General features: G+C 39.7%; 2 protein-coding genes across 4 annotated transcripts in view; one reads left to right on the top strand and one right to left on the bottom strand.

The window, feature by feature from the left end:
• The window catches only part of LOC139420395 (regulator of microtubule dynamics 1), an 8,086-nt gene extending 6,663 nt beyond the window's left edge, over positions 1-1,423 (bottom strand). The window contains exons 1-2 of the mRNA XM_071170450.1: positions 1,186-1,423; positions 116-221 (exon numbers count right to left, since the gene is read on the bottom strand). Coding sequence (XP_071026551.1) covers positions 116-221; positions 1,186-1,317 — 238 coding nt within the window. The 5' untranslated portion in view covers positions 1,318-1,423. The remainder of the gene's footprint in view (positions 1-115; positions 222-1,185) is intronic.
• Positions 1,155-24,693, top strand: LOC139420394 (copine III). 3 transcript variants are annotated; one of them, XM_071170448.1, is made up of 16 exons: positions 1,953-2,150; positions 4,118-4,258; positions 4,572-4,751; positions 7,746-7,820; positions 7,906-7,977; positions 8,175-8,255; positions 9,417-9,506; positions 12,758-12,856; positions 12,937-13,083; positions 13,300-13,433; positions 13,873-13,927; positions 20,808-20,859; positions 20,950-21,083; positions 21,273-21,509; positions 21,901-22,070; positions 22,454-24,693. In XM_071170448.1, the coding sequence occupies exons 2-15, from the start codon at positions 4,127-4,129 to the stop codon at positions 22,036-22,038; spliced, it is 1,626 nt and encodes a 541-aa protein (XP_071026549.1). In that variant the 5' UTR covers positions 1,953-2,150; positions 4,118-4,126; the 3' UTR covers positions 22,039-22,070; positions 22,454-24,693. The 3 variants fall into 3 exon arrangements, with proteins under 3 accessions (XP_071026548.1, XP_071026547.1, XP_071026549.1); XM_071170447.1 differs by lacking the exons at positions 1,953-2,150; positions 21,901-22,070 and adding an exon at positions 1,155-1,389; XM_071170446.1 differs by lacking the exon at positions 21,901-22,070 and having other exon boundaries at positions 1,876-2,150.

The following is a 24,693-nucleotide window of genomic DNA, read 5'->3' as shown; positions in this document are numbered from 1 at the left end:
ATGTTTAATCAGGAATTTTTCTGTCTGAATCAATAGCTGTATCCCTTTCAAATTATTTTTTATATTACATATAATTAAAACCATTCTGAATTACTAATTTCCAGGTGGTGTGTACCTTTTTCCAGAGCATGGACCACAGTTGCACTCTGCACCCTCCTGTAGGCTTCCACGCCTAGATAAGATAGTACTGGTAAGGTGAGCAAGAATGCAGTTCTTCCACCCTGCACCAGAGAACGGAACAGACAGAGGTAGTTGAGTTGAAGACATAAAACACTTGTCAATGTCAGTCACAGCCTGATAAAAGCAGACTAAAGACTGCTTCACAAGACGTTATATGCTCAGTAGATAGACCAAGCCTATATCAAAAATTCCACCACAGTTACCTCTCTGGCTAGTCTATATTAGACCCCCTGCCCGCCCCCCGCCTTTCACTACTTGTGAGGAATCCACATTATGTTTTTCATACTGGCTCAGGTCCCTCTGACAGAAAGTAACCCTACCGAAAGTACCCGAGTCACAACAAATGCAGAGCGACAATTCTGAGGGAGAATTTCAATTGCATACTCCTCGCGTCCTTGCCTCCTTCTCAAAACCCATTGGAGAAGGTTAGAGGTGCAGGACCTCTGGCTTTCTCATCCAATGAGTTTTGAGAAGGGGGTGAGGAGAGAGGACACGGGGATGATATTAACTGAGATTCTCCCCTAATCAAGGCAGTAGGCCCCTTGGCCTATTTATTCAAGACACACTGTTGTTGTTTGTCTTGGAACCTGTCCAGGCTTTGCAGGGAAGAAAATGTATTGTATTCAAGTAATATCAAATGAACACAACAATAATAATGACGATAACAAAAAATCTATATTGTAAAATGTAATTTATACTGTCATGTTCATTCTGTGTCATGTGCATCCTATTGTCCTTTCAATAGTGATACTGAACAAATGTTAAACAATGTGCAGAGACAATCGCATCACATAAGAATACCCTACCTACTGTACTGTGTAGCCCTACTGACCTTTGCCCTATATCCATTCAGATCAGGACAGTGTATCTAGTTACTGTATGTTTTACATAGATACTTTCAACAAATAGCCTACCACTCTGGTTCTATTCTACCAGGCGCATGTAACACTTTCACACCAGCAATAGGAGAAACTGGGCGGATGAAGTAAATTGAGGTTTATTTACGTTAATAGTTGAGGTATTGCTCCTGAAAGTAGTCATATATTGTCGATGATATCCTCTGATCTTGACGGCTTTACAAGCAGGTGCAGATAGCACAGTCCGGGCAGCAAATCGCATGAAAGTTGCTCCTGCCATCCTTCTCCCTAATCAAGTCAAGAGCTGAATGATCACTTCTAAATCTGAGCCGAACAGCCTGGACTTTGAAAGGTAAGAATACGATACAAACGTGGGTCATTCAAGATCGCAATTAGCGAAAACGTAGAGAAACAATACGAACTTCAAATCAGGTTGTTGTAAAGATTGGTCGGGCATTTTTACAGTTTAACTTGTATTTCCCACAGTATTTGTTCTGGTATCAACTGTTCAACTTCGAAACCATTGCATTGGTGGGTATGCTTTGTGGTTAGAGCGTTGGACTAGTAACCATAAGGTTGCAAGATCGAATCCCAAGCTGACAAGGTAGAAATCTGTCGTTCTGCCCCTGAACAAGGCAGTTCCGAGGCTGTCATTGAAAATAAGAATTTGGTCTCAACTGACTTGCCTAGTTAAATAAAGGTAAAATAAAATGCTTTTCAAAACTGTTTTTTTCATGGCTATCTTAAATGCATCTTGGCAAAATACGTCCTCTGGTTATGGTGTCGACTAGAAACAAGAAGCTACTTCATAGGTTCCGTAGTCAGAACGGAAATCAACAGAATATATTATATGAGACCAGTTTCTCACCGTTGCAACCCGTTAAGGGCTTGCGACAAAAAAACAAGGGTTCTAATTGGACACATTCAGTGGTCCCTCTCCATTTTGGTCCGTTTGGTTTCGACACTACGCAAAGTATGTATCTGGGACACACCCAAGGCGGGGTTTGGGCCGGAGGGTCCATTCGACACTGAACAGTTGTGGAACAGCTCTTGATCCGAGTAGCACACAGATTACTTCAGGGACTCAGAGTATTGTAAAGTAAACTAATTTAGGTAAGAATCTAGTTAATAAATAATACCGTGCATGGCTTGTTTATGTTTAGCTATTGATGTAAAATTGTTTAACGCGTTGTGTTTCAGGAGCTAATAGAAACCGCTAACGTTAGCTAGCTAGAAAAACAGCAAGCTAGCCAGCTGTCAGTTAACGTTACATGTCAAACCAAAACCAGGATAGAAAGACCGCCACAACTGTTTTCGATTACTATGTCATAGCTAATACTGATATATAGCTAGTTATGTTAATAAATTAGCTAGCTAACAAGTAGCCTAACTCTGCTCCCACGCCCCATCTACAGTATGATTAATTTGTGCTACGTTCATAACCAAGTGGGAAGGTGATAATTACTATTAGTTAAGTCGTAAATACTAGTTAGATGTGCTTCGAATGCGTTGAGAAACGCTAATGGTCATTCATAAACTAAAGGTACAGCTATCATGTTTGTAAAATTAGGTTTCAAAAATCATTAGTATTTATTTTCATAAATTATGTTCTGTTATATTTTAACTCCTGAAAGAAAATGCTGTAATTGAGGTCATTTTTGAAGTCGGTGATGCCAGAGGTCAGCATGTGGGAGAAGTCAGAGCTCAGGGACGATAAACGATTTTCCTTCTACACTGGACAAAAATATAAACGCAACATATAAAGTGTTGGTTTCATAAGCTGAAATAAAATATCCCAGAAATGTTCCATACGCACAAAACACGTATTTCTCTCAAATGTTGTGCAGAAATTTGTTTACATCCCTGTTCGTGAGCATTTCTCCTTTGCCAAGAATCGATCCACCAGACAGGTGGTATATCAAGAACCTGATTAAATGGCAAATTTGACTCCCGAGTGGCGCAGCGGTCTAAGGCACTGCAGTCCCTGGCTCGAATCCAGGCTGCATCACAGCCGGCCATGATTGGGAGTGCCATGGGGCGGCGCACAATTTGCCCAGCATTGTCCGGGGTAGGCCATCATTGTAAATAAATGTGTTTTTAACTGACTTGCCTAGTGAAATAAAATAAAACAGGTGCACCTTGTGCTGGGGACGATAAAAGGCCACTCTAAAATGTGCAGTTTTGTCACACAACACAATGCCACAGATATCTCAAGTTTTGAGGGAGTGTGCAATTGGCAAGCTGACTGCAGGAATGTCCACCGGCGCTGTTGCCAGAGAATTGAATGTTAATTTCTCTACCATAAGCTGCCTCCAACATTATTTTAGAGAATTTGGCCGTATATGCAACTGGCCTCACAACCGCAGACCACGCTAACCTAGGACCTCCATATCCAGCTTCTTCACCTGCGGGATAGTCTGAGGGGGTATTTCTGTCTAATGAAGCCATTTTGTGGGGAAATCGCTCCACCATTTCCAGGTTGCTAAAATTCTAACAGTTTGCCTAATTTCAGTTTGTGACAAAACAAGCAATGCATAGTGTAGAGAATCATTGTACCATCTAAACTGCTGTGAAATATATTTTCAATGACCAAAAATATTTTATTTTCAGCTGTTTGAATCTGGTGTATGAAAGTAAAAGACAAACGAAACTTAAGAATGGGAAGCATAGAAATAGCAGACACAGAACAGCTCTACCGCTTCTTCAACTTGCTTTCAATGAGATAGACAGATCTATAACTCACATTTGGCTCAAAAAGTTACATATTGCAGCTTTAACTCAGCTGTATTTATATAATATTTGTAATTTTTTAATAAAAAAGTAATAGCTAATGTTTCCTACTGTAGTGCGTCAACAGTCAAAACAATATTGACGTTAGACATTTAGCTTAGCTGTCCACACCCTTGCTACTCAGGTTTATTGCCTAGCCTCACAGTTAATGTTGGTAAAGCATCTGTAATAAAAGCAAACTTACATCAAACCTAGTTAGAAAAAACACATCTTTGGATGCTTGTATGTACAGTAGCTCACAGATTGTTTAATTTTGCCTAGGGACATTATCTGTCTCTCCTCTGTTACAGGCAGGTCCAATGGCGACACAGTGTGTGACAAAGGTGGAGCTGACTGTCTCCTGTGAAAATCTTCTGGACAAGGACATTGGCTCCAAGTCTGACCCACTGTGTGTTCTTCTCATGAACACTACTGGGTCACAGTGGTACGAGGTCAGTCACAGATTCTTGTTTGCCCAAGAAACACTGTGACATTGTTAAAATGTTAACCCAACTAGGCAAAAAAAAGATTTCTCCCCAAAGCCATCATCATGCATAATTGATTAGCTTGAATCAGTATTCCGCTTGACTGTTTGGAAAAGCATCTCAGCGTTGTAGAATGGCTAAAGCGAGCATTAACTATTTCCAGGAAGAATCTGAAATGTTGGTCCAATTCAGTATCACTTGATGTTGTTGATTAGTTTCATGAGGGTGTGAGAATGTGTATGTTTTGATTACTAACTGGCTGAATTTTTTGTGTTCGTAGGTGGGCCGCACAGAGAAGGTACAGAATTGCCTTGCGCCAAAGTTTGCCAAGAAGTTCATCATCGATTACTACTTTGAAATAGTGCAAAAGCTGAAGTTTGGAATTTACGACATCGACAATAAAACTGTTGACCTAAGTGATGATGATTTCCTGGGAGAGCTGGAGTGTACCTTGGGCCAGGTGAGGTCTTTTTCTTTCCCCTCCTCACTTAATAAAGCCAGAGAAGCCGGTGTTTGGAGGATATATTGGCACGGTTGTTGTTAGGCCAAACACCGACTTCGAGGGCATCACTTTTTATACAACGGGTTACCAACATATTCAAATATTGATTGATATATTCTAGTTAAACTTTATTTTGATGAATTTATTCATACTATTTCATCCTTCCACGAGATATAGTCCTGGCACAAATCTAGGGTTGCTACCCAAGCTTCTATCGGTTCGGTTGCCCACTGTCACTCACGTAGAGAGTTAGCATCCTGCACAGTGCATACAACCCCTATGTAGACGTGCAGTGGCTGTGCAATCTGTGACTTGACACTAAAGGTTTCTTTTAACTGTTTGTTCAGGCGGCTGATCAAACAGTCTGTATGGACTTTGTCTGTCTCAAGTGCACCGGTGTCAATGTAGGCAATAAGGCCTGAGGCGGTGTGGTATCCACCCCCTTCTTTTTTTTTACAGAGTAAAACATATTTCAAAACTTGTATCCTGTATATTCTCTACTTTACGTGCAGATAACTGGCTACAGGTGAGGTTAGATCAACATGAGATAAAGCTGAATCGATGTCTGCATGATCACGTAATGATCACAGTATTCTACATAACAGAACCGAATATAATAGCGTAGTTATATAACGTTGAGAAGACGAAAAGACCACCACATTCTTCTCAACATCGCGCGCCACTAGGCAAAATGCACAGGTAGTCTATGCTAATGCTACAGTTAAACACCATCTGCACTAAAATTAGCTCACTGTACATCATTCAAAACAACACTGTAGGCTACTACGACAACACTCTAACTCAAGATCAAAGTGCATATCCCCATGAAACTGATTTGAGATCAAATGGCTGATTTACTATGGGTAAAACTCATTCTCGATTGAATGCGGTGGTGTTTGTGTCTTACAGTAATGTTATACTATGCTATTATATTTGGTTCTGTTCTGTAGAATACTGTGATCATTATGTGAGATCTTGCAGACATTGATTCAGCTTGATTTAACTTTATTAATAAAACAACCACCATTCGCCTGAGTAGCCTGTTCTCTGCGCATAAAGTAGAGAATACACATGTGCAGAATCTTCGGGAAGCTCTGGATCTTTTAGTCAGCTGACTAAAGATCCCCCAACCCGAAAAAGTCAGATCCGCAGCCATGGCCTAAAAAGAATCTGGATGGAGCTAAGTACAGGCAAAATCATAGACGAATACCTGCTTCAGTCTGCTTTACACCAGACACTGGGAGAGGAATTCACCTTTCAGTCGGTCAATAATCTACAACACAATGCCAAATCTACATTGGAGTTGCTTACCAAGAAGACGGTGAATGTTTGTGTGGGGCCGAGTTAGTTTGGACTTAAATCTGCTTGAAAAGATCCCCAACACCTTGACAGATAATGGACAAATATTGCACAATCCAGGTGTGCAAAGCTCTTAAGAGACTTACCCAACATGTTTCTAATATGTATTGACAAATGGGTGAATGCTTATTTTATTAAGATATGGTAGTGTTTTATTTTTCATTAATCTTCAAAAAAAAAAGTTACGTTTTTTGTGTTGATCGCTGACAAATCATTTTAAAACCTCTTAGATGTAACAGGAACCTGCGTGGTTCTGGTACCGGTTCCGACTGACATTTCCGCTTATAAATCGATCAATAGACACCGTAGATCAAAATGGCTTGCTTTGAGTGATAGCCCTGGTTCCCGCAGACAAACTAGTATTTTTGTCTGAGCATGTGTGATGTAGGATGTGAAATCTGAAACCACTTGAAACTGGGATGTCCCTCCTACCATTTAATTTGCTCTTCTGACGGTACATAAACTGTCTGAACCCTACATCACAGCCACTGACATGCCTGCAATCGTTACATCATAGCGCAGCAAGAGATAGTGCTTTCACCACGGTAGGCCATTCAGAGATCGAAAATAATTAATTGATTTTGAACAAACACTTTCTGTTTGTCGTAGACAGACAATGTTGACACGAGATGAAAGGTGAGTTCCTAGCGAGTTCAGGAAGCTAAGAGAGAGTTTTGTGAGACATTCACAGCAATACGTTTTGATCAGGAGATACCTTTAGAAAATATGCAAATGCTTTCTCTAACGCTAAACATACAAAAATTTATTTTACAGTTATAAGGAAGGTGAAATCTTAGTTAGTCATTTTATAATTTGATTATGCTATATTTACAAAGCATATGTAATTTCAAGCCTTATTCATAGTTATTGTTGAATAGGAAATAATCATAAAATAGTACAAATTTTAAAATATGAATATGTACTTGAGCTTCTCCTCAAAAGTGATTACACCTAAGCAATTTATAACTAGTTTTACCAGGAAGGTGATATTTTGACCTTTGAGTATGCAGCATTAATAGTTATAGTTTATGGACCTTGTGATAAATAATTACTTTTATGTATTGCGTAGATAAAATGTTTGATTATATTTAGTTACATTTAAGTGATTAATCCCACTTAACAATGACATTTTAAGAAATTGAAGGAGGGTGAATACTTATGATAGGCACAGTACACGATGCAAGGCGGAGCGCCTGGATACAGCCTTCAGCCATGGTACATTGGCCACAAACCCGACATAAATAGAACTGTAAACAAGTATTTCTTCATCATAAATGTGTTACATTGTCTTATATACACACAGCTGAATGCTGTTTCAACCAATCAGCATCCAGAATTCAAACTACCTGGTTTGTAATACATTTTATAAACCGGGTACCAGTTTATAATAGAGGTAAGACACTTCAGGGATTTGTGGTATATTGCCAATATACCACGGCTAAGGGCTGTATCCAGGCACTCCGCTTCGAGTCGCACATAAGAACAGCCCTTAGCCGTGGTATATGGCCAATGTACCACACCCCCTCGGGCATTATTGCTTAAGTGTCCATTTACATTACAAGTGTTTCTTACGCATCAAATTGTCTTTTCCAGGTGGTGTCTAGTAGAAAGCATACTAGACCACTGGTGTTGAAGAACAACAGGCCTGCAGGAAGAGGAACCATTACAGTGAGTCATTTACAGAGATGTTTGTTGTTTATCATGTTTGTCGTTGTCTTTTTTTTTTTAATTTACTGTTTTATTTTCTTTGTAGATAATTGCTGAAGAAATAAAAGACAACAGGGTGGTGAATTTTGAGGCTGAAGCAAGGAAACTGGACAACAAGGTATTGATACAATATTGAAGAATGTGCACCAAGCACGGGTCATCCCATGAGTGACGAATCTGTTGAAGTGATACTTGCTGCTCTGTAAAGCCAATAATTGAGGGAAATAAAGCATCACAATAGTTAGCTGAGTTGCTTGTGTCTGTTGTGTGACATTTTATGACTTACAATGTTTTGACATATAAGGCTGTTTCCAGGATTTCTTTGGGAAGTCTGATCCTTACCTGGAGTTCTACAAGCAGACAGAGACGGGATGGCAGCTGGCTCACAGAACGGAGGTACAATACACCATAGACATTTCTATGGAGTACAACACAGACTCTCATACGGCCCATTTCAAAGGAGACTTCTTAACTGGTTTTACAACTACATACGACTTCCATTCAGTTATGCAGCACATACTGTACTCCTGCTCTTTTGCATATTGTGAATGTTAAAGGCAGTTTTATTGTCTGTGTGAAATGTGACGGCAATAACCATAGACTACGTAATATCCTGTTGCACACTAGAGATGGCACGGTTAATCGAATATCCGGATGTCCTAACAGACTTGTGAGTTCAATTTTGGCAACAATGAAAAAGCGTTGTCTAAATGAAATTGTCCATGTGACATTGTTGCACACAAGGATACGACATTTGAAATGCTTAATTTAATAAAACAACAAACGTAAGAATGTAGTGTTTATGTACACCGCATTGAGCCACTGCTGCTTCAGACATGTGGCTTTGACAGTACGTTGTTTACAGTTGGGCATTGTAAATGTAGCCTACAGTTCTGAGGACGCAAAAAGTAGTTTTATTTTCAAGCTAATTAAGTTTTACAAGAAAATACATTTTACTATCATAGCGCATTTAGCCCTCCAACGTTTTGCTATTTTCCCCACTTCAGGGATTCGCCTACATGCTCTCCAACGGATCAATGCAAAATACTCACCAGATATCATTTTTTAAACAATCAGTTCTTTGATAGTGAACATCGGACTTCTTTCACCTTTGCTGTTAGCCGAGGCTACCCTTAGCCCAAAACCTCCCGAGCTAGCACCCTGAAAACAACTGCGCGCTGTCTGCCGTTGTGGCATTTTGCATCATTCTGATTGGTCAAGAGTGTAGCGCATTTTTTTTATTTACTTCGTTATTATTCAAATCGTGAAATAATTTCAAATGCCCATCAATCAGTATTGTGCACTGTGCTCACTGACTGACACACTGGAAACAGTATAACATTTGCATGGTTTCCTCCTTTCGTCTTGAAACTCATTACTCTCCTCCTATTCTCTGTCCAGATGCCTCTAATGTGATTGAACCAAATGCTATGTAGCTAATGAGTGTCTGCTCTTGTACTCTGTCCAGACACTGGTGTTGTGATACAGATTGTGGTTAGTGGTAATGCGATACAGATAACAGTTACCATATTTGTCCCTGTGCCCTGCATAAATAAGGTGGTGAAGAACAACCTGAACCCAACATGGAAACCATTCAGGATCCCCCTGCAGTCCCTGTGTGGAGGAGACATGGACAAACATATAAAGGTATGTAGACCCACAACCACACCTGTACCAGTACTAACCTACCTTACACATCAGCAACTCTTACCGCACAGACACTGAACTATTCCATATCTTTTGTATTTGATTTGGGGAATGTTTTGGTGTAACACCTTTTCTGGAATTGTGTGTGGTTTGCATGATAATAACACAGGTAATAACCTTAAGATACGTTCACCTCCACAATTATTGGCACCATTTGATAAAAAGATAAGCAAAAAAAGATTGTATAAATAATACAAATACTGAGCTATATTATATGCAAGAAAAGGGGGGAAATTATTATTTTATACGAATACAGTTGCTCAGAGAAAGATTCTGTTTAACGAGTTTTTTTTTTGCATCAGAAAGATAGGTGTCAATTATTGGCATCTACTTTGTGCCTCTTCCCCTTGCAAGGATAACGCCACTGAACCTTTTTCTATAATGTTTTGAGATTGGAGAATTTTAAATTGAGATGTTGTGTCACTGTTCTACACACAATACCCCATAATGTCAAAGTGGATTTTGTTTGTAGAAATGTTTTGAAATTAATTTTAAAAAATGTGAAGCTAAGATGTCTTGAGTCAATAAGAATTCAACCCATTTGTTATTGCAAGCCTAAATAAGTTCAGGAGTAAAAATGTGCTAAGCAAATTGCATAATAAGTTGTTGAGTAATAGTGGTTAACAAGATTTTTTAATGACTACCCTATCTCTGTACCCCACACATACAGATAATTGTAAGGTTCCTCAATCGAGTTGTGAATTTCAAGCACAGATTCAACCACGAAGACCAGGGATGTTTATCAATGCCTCACTTAGAAGGGCAGGCACCGATTTGGTAGATGTCAACAACAGCAAAAAAGCAGATGCTGAATGAATATCCCTTCCAGCATGTTGAAGTTAATTACACTTTGGATGGTGTATCAATACACCCAGTCACTACAAAGATACAGGTGTCCTTCCTAACTCGGTTGCCAGAGAGGAAGGAAACTGCTCAGGTATTTCACCATGATGCATTGGCGACAATGGCGATTTAAAACAGTTTAATGGCTGTGATATGAGGAAACTGAGGATGGATCAACATTTTAGTTACTCCACAATACTAACCTACATGACAGAGAGAAAAGGAAGCCTGTACAGAATAAAAATATTCCCAAATATGCATCCTGTTTGCGACAAGGCACTTAAGTAATACTGGGGGGGAGAAATGGGCGTTAAGAAATTAACACTTTATATTCTAGACAAAAAGTTATGTTTGGGGCAAATCCAACACATCACTGAGTACTACTCTTCACATTTTCAAGCATGGTGGTGGCTGCATTATGTTATGGGTATACCTATCATCGGCAAAGACTAGCTATGGCAGGGGTGTCAAACTCATTCCATAGAGGTCCTAGTGTCTGCTGGTTTTTGGGTTTTCCTTTCAATTAAGACCTAGACAACCAGGTGAAGGGAGTTAATTAGTGATCTAAATTCATCAATCAAGCACAAGGGAGGAGCGAAAACCTGCAGACACTCGGCCCTCCGTGGAATGACTAAGATGTTTTGGGGGGGGATAAGAAAAGGAATACAGCTAAACACAGGCAGTTTTGACTTAAATTTGCTTGAAAATCTATGGCAAGACTTGATCATGGCTGTCTAGCAATGGTTAACAATCAACTTGACAGAGCTTGAATAATGGGCAGATATTGTACAATCCATGTGTGCAAAGCTCTTAGAGACTTACCAGAAAAAGACTGTGATCGCCGCCAAAGGTTCTTCTACAAAGTATTGACTGAGGGCTGTGAATTCTTATGTAAATGAGGTATTTCTGTATTTCATTTTCAGTAAATTTGCTAAAACTTCTCACTTATGTTCTCACTTTTATAATGTGTTATTGTATGTAGAAAAAAATCAAATCCATTTTGAATTCAGGATGTAACACAATGTGGAATAAGTCAAGGGGTATGAATACTTTCTGAAGACAATGTATGAAGGGCAAAAATCATTACCCCGTCTCTTAATTTTTGAGTTCTTTGCCTTTCCCCATGGTGATGGTTGACATGTTTTTTTATTTTTTTATTTTTTTATTTTACATGTGGGTTGCCTCATTTTTATACCCCAGTGAAACAGGAAGCCATGTTTGGCCACAATAAAGTTCCTTAAACTGAGATTAACTTAAAAAAAGTAGAATGTTAATGCAGATTTTATAAGACTCTTCAGGGGTGCCAATCATTTTGACACCTATCTTTTTCAGATTTTTTAGTATTAGTTTAACAATCTCTTTCTCTGAGCAATTGTATTAGTGTAAAATAATATAATTTACCCAATTTTGAAGGGCATACAGTATAGCTTAGTATTATTTATATTATAGTCTCTTTTTTTGTTGCTTATCTTTATCAAGGGTGCCGATAATGTTGGAGGTGACTGTACTTGTTAACAGTTTTAAACAGATCGGGGGGAAAATAACTGCATTAACTCTCACGTTTTTTTGTAGATTTTAAATGGTTATCTTTCTTTACTATTAGCTAAGTGGACTACTACTGTACATAATCTCTACAGCATTTGAGGGCATTGATTGATGTTGACAATTGGTGATTTTTCAGCTGTAAATACCCCTAATGCAGTCTTTTAAGGAACAACTGATACCCACACTGGAGGACATGTGAGTTACCCTCGGACCTGGGTTCAAATTTTTGGAGGTTTGATTGAGCCTGCCTGTGCCTACACTTTAAGGACTCTTTCATTGGTTTCAATGTCACAGACAAGCTCAATCGAGCAGGAAACAAATTTAAACCCAGGTCATCTACCACGGTGTGTGTGTCCAACTCCAACTTCATGTGCCTTCAGTAGAAGGGTGAAGTGACTAGTCAGTAGTGGAAGACTGGAATGGGTGGGGAACACTTACCCTGTAGTAGGCTGTATCCATCCTGTACTGATAGCCACGGTTCCAGCCCTTCCATAGACATCCATATTGTCTTTGTTGGACAAATGGCGGAAGTTGATGAAGCCTCTGTCATCATGGCATCTTTTTGTTGTGTGTTAGTTAATTAGTGTGTGTTACCTTTGCTCTGAGTTTGGTTTGCCGTCTTGGTTTGGTGTTTTCCATTGCATGATCTTGTTCACCCGCGGTCTGATTCTTACTGAGTGTGATGTGAATGATGTTTGTTTGGGGTTTGAAACCGTTTGTGTGTTCATGTTACACACCTTTTTGAGGAGTCATTTTGTGGCTTGTTGCTAACCTGTTAACTCAGACTCTATGCTCGTCCTAAGGTGGAGTGCTACGACTATGACAATGATGGATCTCATGACCTCATTGGAATCTTTGAGACCACCATGACACGTCTGCAAGAGGCATCGCGCTCCTCACCGGTGAGATGGAGTGCAAGGGTTACTCTGCGTGTGTCAGCCTGTGTGGTTCTTCTCATCCTTGCTCCTCTGTCCCTCCCCAGGCTGAGTTTGAGTGTATCAACAGTAAAAAGCAACAGAAGAAGAAGGGATACAAAAACTCTGGTGTGGTGAGTGTGAAGCTGTGTCAGGTGGTGAAGGAGTATACCTTCCTGGACTACATCATGGGAGGTTGCCAGATCAACTTCACTGTGAGTAAAGATTTCTCTCTAAATGACCTCTAGCACAGAAATGGCCCTTTCATGCAGAGTTTTTCTGTGTTGTACATCGCACTTGTTTGTTTTTATTATTCATTGTCTTTCAATTTGTGTCCTATGCCTGCCAGCAAAAATGTCTTGAATAAAGTTCATTGAATTGAACTGCCACCACAATAAGCCTAGTCTCTCTGTCTCCCTCTCCATCTGTAGGTGGGTATTGACTTCACCGGGTCAAACGGTGACCCCAAGTCTCCCCAGTCTCTCCACTACATCAGTCCACAAGGGGTCAATGAATACCTGTCTGCCATCTGGTCCGTTGGCATGGTGATCCAAGACTACGACAGGTAATCTGACCTGTACTACTCCCCATATGCTACATTATATATGGTGCAGTGTCTGGGAAACTCACACCCATAATATGCTGAATTATTTATTTTTCCCCATGTAAATGCAATGGTTCTGTATGTTTTTGCTTGAACTGCCTGCCCCTGGAACTGTTGGATGCAAAAATACCATTCTTACCCTTTATCTGGCTTTGCATTCTGTTAACCTTAGGCAATAGTTGTATGTGTGAATGTTATTGATTAGGATAGTGTGTGTGTGTGTGTGTGTGGATGTTCATGTTTAATGATGGAATGTGCTGATGCATGTTAGCTCTTTAGTTAGACTGAGGTGGTTTCCATAGACAAGGTGTGAGGATATGATCCTGCCTCTTAGTTTCCATTGTGGTTGTATCATTGTTTTGAATGATAGGGAAGTATCTGACTGAAATGTTCCCTGCAGTGACAAAATGTTCCCTGCCTTTGGCTTTGGAGCACAGATCCCACCTACCTGGCAGGTAAATATGGATTTTCATATGGTGAACATCATTATCTCTTGTGGACAGATGCATGAAACAGGATAATGCAAGAAAACCCTATCACAAACTAATAGAGCAAATTGTGCAAATTAACAAAGTTGTGATGCATGCTTTTTTGAAGGAAGAGTAGCATGTGTACACAGAGCAGAGAAGAGAACGAAGGAGTAAAAACCACTAGTAGGAAGCTCAGGGAAAAAATGGCATCCAGAGCTCTGACTTCTGGCAGAAAGACATTATACGATATCTGATGGCAAACATTTAGTAGTGAATTGCATGCAAGCATAACTTCGTCACCTCCTGCACTGCATAACAGGGACTCACCGGTAGATATAGAACGCTATGGACTCACCAGCTCCCACTTTCTCCCATTGTGATATTTACAAACACCTGACTGGCTCAGCTGTTCTAGGGAACTATGGTAAGCTTCATAATGTAAAATAATGTAACCATTGAAATGAAGAAGACAGTCTGCTTTATCTCCTAACGTATTGCACAAGTTGACAGCAGGGATTCACTTTAAAAAGTAGCTACAAATATTACATTTTGTTGAAAAACTTCAAAGAAATAGGTTTGAAAAACCATCCCATGACTTTTTCCAAATACCCTGGTATATGGCATATACGGAATACCGTCCAACCCTACCATGTAACTAAGAAATTTGCTGGAAAGAACGTGATTTTTTTTGAATAGTCATGACTGGTTTGAGATAGCCGTCGTAAAATGACAGTGGAGAAGGATATCATTGCTACTTAACGCAGATCCAAGTTCAGTTTTGATATCCAATGTTGTCATTAGCGTAGGGTTAGCTGGACATTTCTGATTGGTCTTAGAACTGTGACAACTGTCAGCCTCTCCCCGCTTGACTATTTAGTGATTTTGCCAACACAGCCAGATATTCACAATCTTTAACCCTTAACTTTGTTTAAACAATTGTATTTGTTGATTTAAATCAGACTTTATTAATGCAATGAGTAATCCAGAAATGTCACAAATTCATTGACACAAGAAAAAAAACTCTACAGCGCTCAATGACTAAAATGAAAGGCTAAATTAATTCCGGATACAAAGGGAGCTCTACCTTCTCACCAATCTATTAGGCAAGATTTTAGTTCTGGGTTGCTGAGATTGTGAACATCGCGATCCCGCATGAAATGACGTTCAGTTTTTAAAGGCTTCATAAAGCCCTAATGCCTTTATAAGCACTACATGTGTTAGAAAGCATCTGTCATGTGGCGTAATCACCCATGTCAAATATGATGTAAGCACATGCTTTATAAAGGGTTGCATGTTGTGATGAAGGATGGCATACACTCTGAAGTGATGTCCTGTCACATTACACCTAATCTCATTCCCAGACACTTCTGCCCAAATGCCCGGAAGGTCTGGTGGCCCAACGCACCAAACATGTGCATCATTAGTTAGGGTTAGGTTTAAAATCACATTTTAAGAAGATGGATGGGCAGGGATTAGCAATAATTATGACTTTTTGACTGCGTTAAATAGTGACAATGACAAATGCTTTACTCAGTAAGGTCACTCCCTTAGAATTGTATGGGCACTCCCACTAAGGCCAACTTTGAATGGTTGATGTCCCAGGCTTATATGTGCTGTGTGTGCAATAGTCTGGGGAGGACGTTACACCAAGAAACTCTTACCTTGAAGAAAGCCCCCCAACCTAAAGAAATTGAAAATGTATTTTTTCTGGAACCAAGTTACATGTTTCTCAGTAAACGAACACGCACACAACAAAAACAAGCCATACCGCGCAGTGCTGTGCCCAGTCAAGTCTTTGACACATTCACCCACTTCCCCTTGCTGAAAGATGAGCCACAAAATGTTGCCACCAATGTAACAGGTTGTAATCGAGGCCTGGACTCGTAAGAGGAATACTTGGTGCGTTAGTCTCAGGTTGGACTATTCCAAATCATCTTGGTTCTGACACATACACACACAAGCTTTTCCCTACAGTAACCTGTGGATCGTGAGAACCTTCATAAATCAGCAGAATGTTAATAACCTATTTAATGACACTTTATGTAGTGTCCTGTAATACTTAGTTTGAAGTGAGACACCTTCGGTCATTCATAAGACATCCATAAAGACTATCGCATGACACTATACTTAATTTAAAGTCAGATCCATTTGGTAATTTTATAACACATACATACATTTCTTGTATCATGACCCTCGTGTTTTGGATAAAAGTAGAAACTCAGAGCTAGAAAATTGTATATCATACACTACAGTTGAGGAACAATGGGAAAGTAATTCTGCTTTGAAAATTGAAAAACTTGTAACCCCACTTTTGAGAAAATACCCCTTGAATGTTTTGGTACACCTGCTGGAGAGATTTTGTTTACACCCATTCTGCATTGTTCACACCCTCTTAAGCTTTAGCCCCACCCATCTCTTTAAGGATTCCCATGTGAGGCCATGTGCGAAACAGAGTGAGTACGGTACTAAGCAACCAAAGATTTCAAGACTAAAGACTGGTTTATACTACGTCTATCGACATGTCTGTAAACAGTTGTCACAGTGACATCATGAACATTCTATTGTCATTATGAAAAAGTATAAACACAAAAACGACAGGCTGCATGACATCAGCAGCCTGGTAGTCAAAAATAGCATAGTGTATTTTTAACAACAAACCCATCTGTGTAAAAATTTATTTAGTATATGTCAATCTAGCAAACCATGCAACTAAAAGCAACTTTTTAACCAATGTTTTGGTTTGTTTCTTGTTTGTTAGCTAGCTAACGTTAAGTTCGCTGGCTAGCCAATTCAAATAATGACCATAGCTGACAATGTCTTAACTTTAGCTAATTTGTATTCATTATTACAGAAAATAAACTCACAACAAGATCATTATTTACAAGTTAATGGTGCGCTAATTACCAATAATAGCTTATAGTTGTGAGTGCAATGAAATAAAAGCAGGGCATTCTACCGGAGAATTTGTAAACTTGGACACGTTAGCCTAACGTTATATCCTAATTCAACTTTGGTGCAGGTCATGTTGTTCTTCACATTACCGTCTCTGGTAAACACACATATCAAAGAAAAAAATCAAATATTTGTCACATGCACAGGATACAGAAGGTGTAAACGGTACAGTGAAATGGTTACTTGCATAATGGAGTCTTTTGTTTAATCCCAACTCATAACGTTCCTACCATGCATGAATCTGCAGGTAGCTAAAGCGAACCAACTAAGTTTAATGTTAGCTAGCTAGCTAACATTAGGCTATAACTAGTGACGCAAATGGCTTTCTGAGATACTAATAATATTAGCTACTACACAGATCCTACATGTAACTTTAGTTAGCAAGCCAGCCAGTTAATGTTAGCTAGCTAACAGTATGCTTTAACTTGCAATGAAAATGACTTTGACAAAATTAGAAACGTATAATATCAGAAAATGTTGCTAGTGAGACTCTCTTACCAGTATACATGGATGAATGCTTCTCTCTCTCTCTGTCACATATGCCATGGTTGCTCTTAGTTTGAAGATATAGTCCAGAGGCACGTGTTTTATACAATAGCCTTCTGTGTGTTTTCGACCCCCTCCTCATATTTGCAATCAAACGCCAGAATTTTCTCCATTTCCTTAGCTATCATACTCTGCTTCCACTGGGCATTCCACTGTTTTCAAAACTCTGTCTTCCAGAAAGTGGAGAGCATTAGCAACACTTTTGCAGTTCTTCTTTCATAAAAGCCACGTTAGAAAGGATTACCTGAGCAGCTCATGTTACAGAGAAGTGTGCCACATGGCAGACCAATCTGAACTCATCCAGCCAATAATGGCTATTGGGAAGGTTCCTGACTCTTTCTGTGGCTAAACCAACTAGGCTTGTATTATAACAATTTTATTTATATTTACAGATGGCATACACATTTGTTATTAAAGCACATGAAAGTTCCATGTTCCTGTTTAGTAGTGATGTGCGACATACGCCTAGTTTCCTGAAACAAGTCATTAACTATTAAGGTCAGACACCTATGGTCATTCATAACACATACATAAAGGCTTAATCCTTTAACACAAATGTATTAACACTTAGGGAATTATCACTAACAGCTGAAACGATAATCATTAGACATGTTTAAACCATACATTTTATTTTTTACATTTTTGAAACAATACAAATACGTTAAGTTTCAAAAAGTTCAGCAATGCAATTACATTAAATATTACACGGGGCTGTGAATCGTGTAGCTTGTCCCTGAGCTGGTGGACGAATGGTTCTTGCCGCTCTTCCTGCTGGATGTACTGCATGTTGGTTCCTACCTTAAAGTACATCAGAGAAAGTTAGCAGGTCTGTTAGGAAATGGCTTTGTCACAGCATCTGGATAAGGGGAAGATTGGGAAACTCCATTCAATTCATATTATTATGTTCTTCTTTCATTTACAAATCTCATGATGTGACATGGCTCTATCAAGGGGATTTGTATTTATCTGAGCCTGCTAGCTAGCTAGCTAAATTGAATCTAGCTGCTGTGATGTCACTGACATTATTTGAAACAACGACTGAGCTAGCTACAGTATGTAATTTTAACTCAACACTTAACTACCTCAGTACAAACTAATTTAAATATAAAAAATAAAGCTTAACTTGTGTTTCGCTGTCCAGTGGCATTTGTTTTGCGAACTCATCACCCAATCAGCGTCTCGTCAGCAACACTAAAAAAGTGCTGCCTGATCATGAATTTTCAGAAATGTTCTAAATAAATGTCCCCACCATTCATGATATATGTCTTAACAATGATTCATATTTGTTCATATTTAAGTGACATTTGAATTCAATCTGGCTTTTAAAACCTGTTCCATGGTCAAGTAAATGCACACAATGCGAATCACTGTACATGGAATACATATTTGCTTAGAGCAAGAACCATTCTCGGTGCAGCAGTATAGGTATTTTAGGGATTGCTCAGTAGGGTCTGTAGAATGCATATATGGTGTGATTTCATGGGGCTCTGAATAATACGGAGTGTTGTTGGCCTTTTACTCCACCCATTTCCATTGGTGGCCGAATCGCATACAGTTGAAGTCGGAAGTTTACATACACTTAGATTGGAGTCATTAAAACTTGTTTTTCAACCACTCCACAAATTTCTTGTTAACAAACTATAGTTTTGGCAAGTCGGTTAGGACATCTACTTTGTGCATGACACAAGTAATTTTCCAACAATTGTTCACAGACAGATTATTTCACTTATAATTCACTGTATCACAATTCCAGTTGGTCAGAAGTTTACATACACTAAGTTGACTGTGCCTTGAAACAGCTTGGAAAATTCCAGAAAATTATGTCTTTAGAAGCTTCTGATAGGCTAATTGACATCGTTTGAGTCAATTGGAGGTGTTCCTGTGGATGTATTTAAAGGCCTACCTTCAAACTCATTGCCTCTTTGCTTGACATCATGGGAAAATCAAAAGACATCAGCCAAGACCTTAGAAAAGAAATTGTAGACCTCCACAAGTCTGGTTCATCCTTGGGAGCAATTTCCAAATGCCTGAAGGTACCACGTTCATCTGTACAAACAATAGTACGCAAGTATAAACACCATGGGACCACACAGCCGTCATACCACTCAGGAAGGAGACGTGTTCTGTCTCCTACTAGAGGTGAACGTACTTTGGTGGGAAAAGTGCAAATCAATCCTAGAACAACAGCAAAGGACCTTGTGAAGATGCTGGAGGAAAAAGATACAAAAGTATCTATATCCACATAACCTGAAAGGCTGCTCAGCAAGGAAGAAGCCACTGCTCCAAAACCGTCATAAAAAAGCCAGACTACGGTTTGCAACTGCACATGGGGACAAAGATCGTACTTTTTGGAGAAATGTCCTCTGGTCTGATGGGGGGGGGAAAATAGAACTGTTTGGCCATAATGAGCGTTATGTTTGGAGGAAAAAGAGGGAGGTTGCAAGCCGAAGAACACCATCCCAACCGTGAAGCACGGGGGTGGCAGCATCATGTTGTGGGGGTGCTTTTCTGCAGGAGGGACTGGTGCACTTCACAAAATAGATGGCATCATGAGGCAGGAAAATTATGTGGATATACTGAAGCAACATCTCAAGACATCAGTCAGGAAGTTAAAGCTTGGTCGCAAATGGGTCTTCCAAATGGACAATGACCCCAAGCATACTTCCAATTTGTGGCAAAATGGCTTAAAGAAAACAAAGTCAAGGTATTGGAGTGGCCATCACAAAGCCCTGACCTCAATCCTATAGAAAACTTGTGGGCAGAACTGAAAAAGCATGTGCGAGCAAGGAGGCCTACACCAGCTCTGTCAGGAGGAATGGGCCAAAATTCACCCGACCTTATTGTGGGAAGCTTGTGGAAGGCTACCCAAAATGTTTGACCCAAGTTAAACAATTTAAAGGCAATGCTAACAAATACTAATTGACTGTATGTATACTTCTAGCCCACTGGGAATGTGATGAAATAAATAAAAGCTGAAATAAATAATTCTCTCTACTATTATTTCACATTCTTAAAATAAAGTGGTTATCCTAACTGACCTAAGACAGGGAATTATTACTAAGATTAAATGTCAGGAATGTGAAAACCCGAGTTTAAATGCATTTGGCTAAGGTGTATGTTAACTTCTGACTTCAACTGTATATATAAGGCCTTTTTTAAAGCATAGGTTTGTCATATTTGACAGTGGGTTGTGCCACATTTTTTAAACCTTTTATAATGCATGACATACAGTTATAGATTAACACTTATGTGCTGCTTTATGGAGCCTTTATAAGCTGAACATTTCAATCGGACCCATTTGGGTCTACAAGTATTATTTCTATCAGAAATTCTCATTAAATTGTTCTGGATGTATTGTGTTTTACAGGTTTCTCATGAGTTCCCTCTCAATTTTAACCCTGCAAATCCATTCTGTGCAGGTATGTGTGCAGACAGTTTTTGAAGGAAACAGTTATTATATGGTAATATAGGGTTTGGGAGTTTTTCACAGTTTGTGTGTGCGTCTACAGGTATCGAGGGTGTAGTGGAGGCCTACAGAGTGTGTCTTCCCCAGGTGAAGCTCTACGGTCCCACTAACTTCTCTCCCATCATCAACCATGTAGCCCGCTTCGCTATGCAGGCTACCCAGCAGAAAACTGCCTCTGTGAGTAGCTACAGTATGCTACATACTGTACTGCCTCTGTCTGTACTGTAAGGTTTTCCAGCACACAGCTTTGACCTACTACAGTAGCTATGTTGGTCTACTGTACTTCAAACAACATGTATTGTTGATTCCAACCTCAAATAGCCTAATTCATACTCCTCATCCTCTTCTCCTCCCTCCTCTTCCAAGCAATACTTTGTCCTCCTGATCATAACGGACGGCGTGATCACGGATCTGGACCAGACACGCTCCGCCATCGTTAATGCCTCCCGTCTGCCCATGTCCATTATCATCATCGGTGTGGGCGGGGCCGACTTCACCGCCATGGAGTTCCTGGACGGTGACGACGGGCGGCTCAGAGCGCCAACGGGAGAGACTGCTGCACGGGACATAGTCCAGTTTGTCCCCTTCAGACAGTTCCAGAACGTGAGTAGATCGTCATGCTGCTTAAAGCTGCTCTGCTCTCTAGAAAGGCTTGGATGATGGTATCCATATGTTTCTACAACGTTGTTTATAGGATGACTGAGGTGTTGATACCATAGAAAAATATCCACAATTATGGCATCATTGACTTGAGTGTGAATCCTGTTCTGCTCATTCTAGGTCTGTGGGTGTAGTCTGTCTCCTGTGTACTGACTAACTGCCTGCTTTAAGGCCACCCAGCATAGGTTTAACCACCTCAAATTATCAAAAACATCTCCTTTCCAATCATCATGGATCCTAAATTGCTGAAATCTGCATCACTTCAACGATCCCCCCCAACCCTTAGAGCCTCTCCCACCCAGCATTGTTACTGTACCTTCTCATCTTGTTTCAGGCACCCAGGGAAGCTCTTGCTCAAAGCGTACTGGCAGAGTTGCCTGGACAAGTGGTGTCCTACTTCAGTATACACAAACTGAAGCCTCCCCATGACCCTGAGTCCCAGCCCTCAGCCCCATCAGCCTCAGCCCTATGAGTCCCAGCCTCAGCCCAGTACTTCGTAGAAATGTAGGGATACATCCCCCAAATGCTTCAGCTACTCCCCATTGGCTTCTTCAACCCAACCCCTGCCTGTGTGCTTGCTTCCATGGTACGCCTGTCCTAGCTACTAGCTAGCTTAGAATAATCGTAGAGCATGGCTGCTTGCAGGGCTCACCCAGCCCTATTGTTGTCATTGGTTATTTTGTATGAAAGTAGTCCTATTCGATGCATTGTTCTGCTCACGCCTGTATTGTCAGACTGGTATTTAATCATTGTGAAAATGCCTGCCCTAAATGATCAGTTGTCACAAATAGATACTCATTTTCTCAAATGTTTTTTGCCTCTCTCTGCATTTTCTTTAATTGTCTCTTTACTTTCTCCATTCCCCCCTCTTTTCTTTCCGTCTCCAGTCTCCTAAAGAAGCTCTGGCCCAGTCTGTGTTGGCTGAAGTCCCTGGTCAGGTGGTCACCTACTTCAACATGAACAAGCTGAGTCCTCCCAACACTGACACTCCCCCTGCCCCCGTCCCTACACCGCCAGCTACCACAGACATGCCCACCCTCACCTCCTAGTGCCCAGGAGAGGAACCAACCCATCCCCACCTGATCGAAGACGAGTAGACAGTCGCTCATCTCAGTAGCTACCATAAGCACTCTCTGCTATTTATCATTGTGTCAAAGGGATCATGACAGGTATACAAAGCTCTAGCCATCACTTACTAGCATGTGTCAGGTTGAATTGAGCAGGATGGAAGTTTTTTAGGAGAAAATTCTACAAAACACTGCATGTGTACTTACAGCAACCAACAGCACATTGGTCCAGTCTGGCTTGTTCCCAATCTCCGTCAGTAGGCCAGTCCCAGAAGCATGTGTACATATACCCATATGCACAGTGTCTAGTGAAAGTCTACACATCCCTTGCACAGTTGTCACATTTTGCTGCCTTAAAACTAAATCTAAAAAGGGATTAAATTGTATTTCTTCCTACGATATATATTGCGATTTGATGTTCCAAACATATTGCTCCCTATATGTCTGCTGAACGCATGATAATTATTTTTTTTTATCAGTCATGGAAAGGAAAGTGTTGGCTTACTATTTAAAAGGATGGAGAACAAGCTATAGGATGAAAAATACTGGCGTTTTGGCGCAGGTACAGCCGACGAGCCAAACTATTTTTATAATTTTTTTTACAAATCAATACTTGTCAAAGTATCGATATAATATTATGACATGTAACTATCAATTACTGCCCCATCACTACTTTAATTGCTGCCGAAGGTGCTTCCACCAAGTATTAACTCTGGGGTGTAAAAGACGTACATTTTTTGTCATTCATTTTGACAATTTTCTTTACTTCATTCAATTTGAAAATGTGGAGCAGGCTGTTTAGATCAGTATGAAAAAACATCTAATGAAATCCCTTTTTAAAGATGTGGAAGGGGCGTGTAGACTCACTAGGCAATGTATATATCTTTTTTAAGTAGGCTAATGCTTCTTAGTTGCTCCTATTTTATACTGTTTTGCCTTTTTTAGTAGATACTTATCCAGAGAAACTTACAGGAGCAATTATGGTTAAGTGCCTTGCTCAACAACATATTTTTCACTTAGTCAGCTTGGGCCCAACGCTCTTAACCGCTAGGCTATCTGCCACCCTATTTCACTATAAACCTTGCTTCATCAGATGTTTTTTTTATAGTTTGGCACATTTGTATATTTTTACTAAGTTTAATGCTCAGTATAGATTAGTTATCCAGCTGTGGGTAGCATTATATCTACAGTAATTATCCAGTCCTCAAAATAATTTTGAGGTAAATTTTGTTTATTCAAACAGGCTAAATTCATGCTTCTTTTTAAGTGAAGGTTTTTAAACTGACGGCTTAGCAAATTGGATATTGTGTTGTGAATGCAGCTTTTGAGTAAATGACATTCATAGTGTATTAATCGTTCCACTCCAGAATAATGCTGATTTCTTGATGTTTGTGTATTGAGTCGCTATAGAGCGCTCGTTTTTTCTTCCTCTTGTGCCAATTATGCTTGCAGAGACACTTTATGGACTAGCTTGCAGAGTTCCTATTCCAGTTGAGCATAAATAATTGAATTCAATTATGACCATATTCATTATGTAAATGTCAGCTTTAGCATACATTTTGTGTTAATATTGATAAACAATTTACTTTAACTTCTCCTTCCCCACAGATAATTGATCAGGTTTAAACTGGAAATTCAACTTTAACTGTATTAGTTATTTTGTCATTCATAATTTGTTTATGGGTTCCTATAAATTGAGGGCCTTATATTATAGATACTACTACAGTATATTAAGTAACACAATCAAATGGTTCTTTCTGCTCTTCCAAGTTATGTCAATGTCCCATATTATATTATATCCTGGGTGGTTCGAGCCCTGAATGCTGATTAGCTTAAAGCAGTGGTATATCAGACCGAATACCATGGGTATGACAAAAAAATAACTTTTTACTGTTCTAATTAGTTGCGTCGTGCATAAGAGCAGCCCGTAGCCATATACCACACCCTCTCTGGCCTTACGTGTGCCTTGTGCCATTTATAGCTGTTTTTCCCCCAAAGGAATCGAGCATATTTCTAATATTGTATGATGATCACAAGTAAACGTTGTTTATCTACCACAA

This window comes from Oncorhynchus clarkii, chromosome 11, assembly GCF_045791955.1.
Source record: "Oncorhynchus clarkii lewisi isolate Uvic-CL-2024 chromosome 11, UVic_Ocla_1.0, whole genome shotgun sequence".
NCBI lineage: Eukaryota > Metazoa > Chordata > Actinopteri > Salmoniformes > Salmonidae > Oncorhynchus > Oncorhynchus clarkii.
Note: the sequence above shows the minus strand (reverse complement) of the source record. Positions and strands in the feature narration are given on the sequence as shown.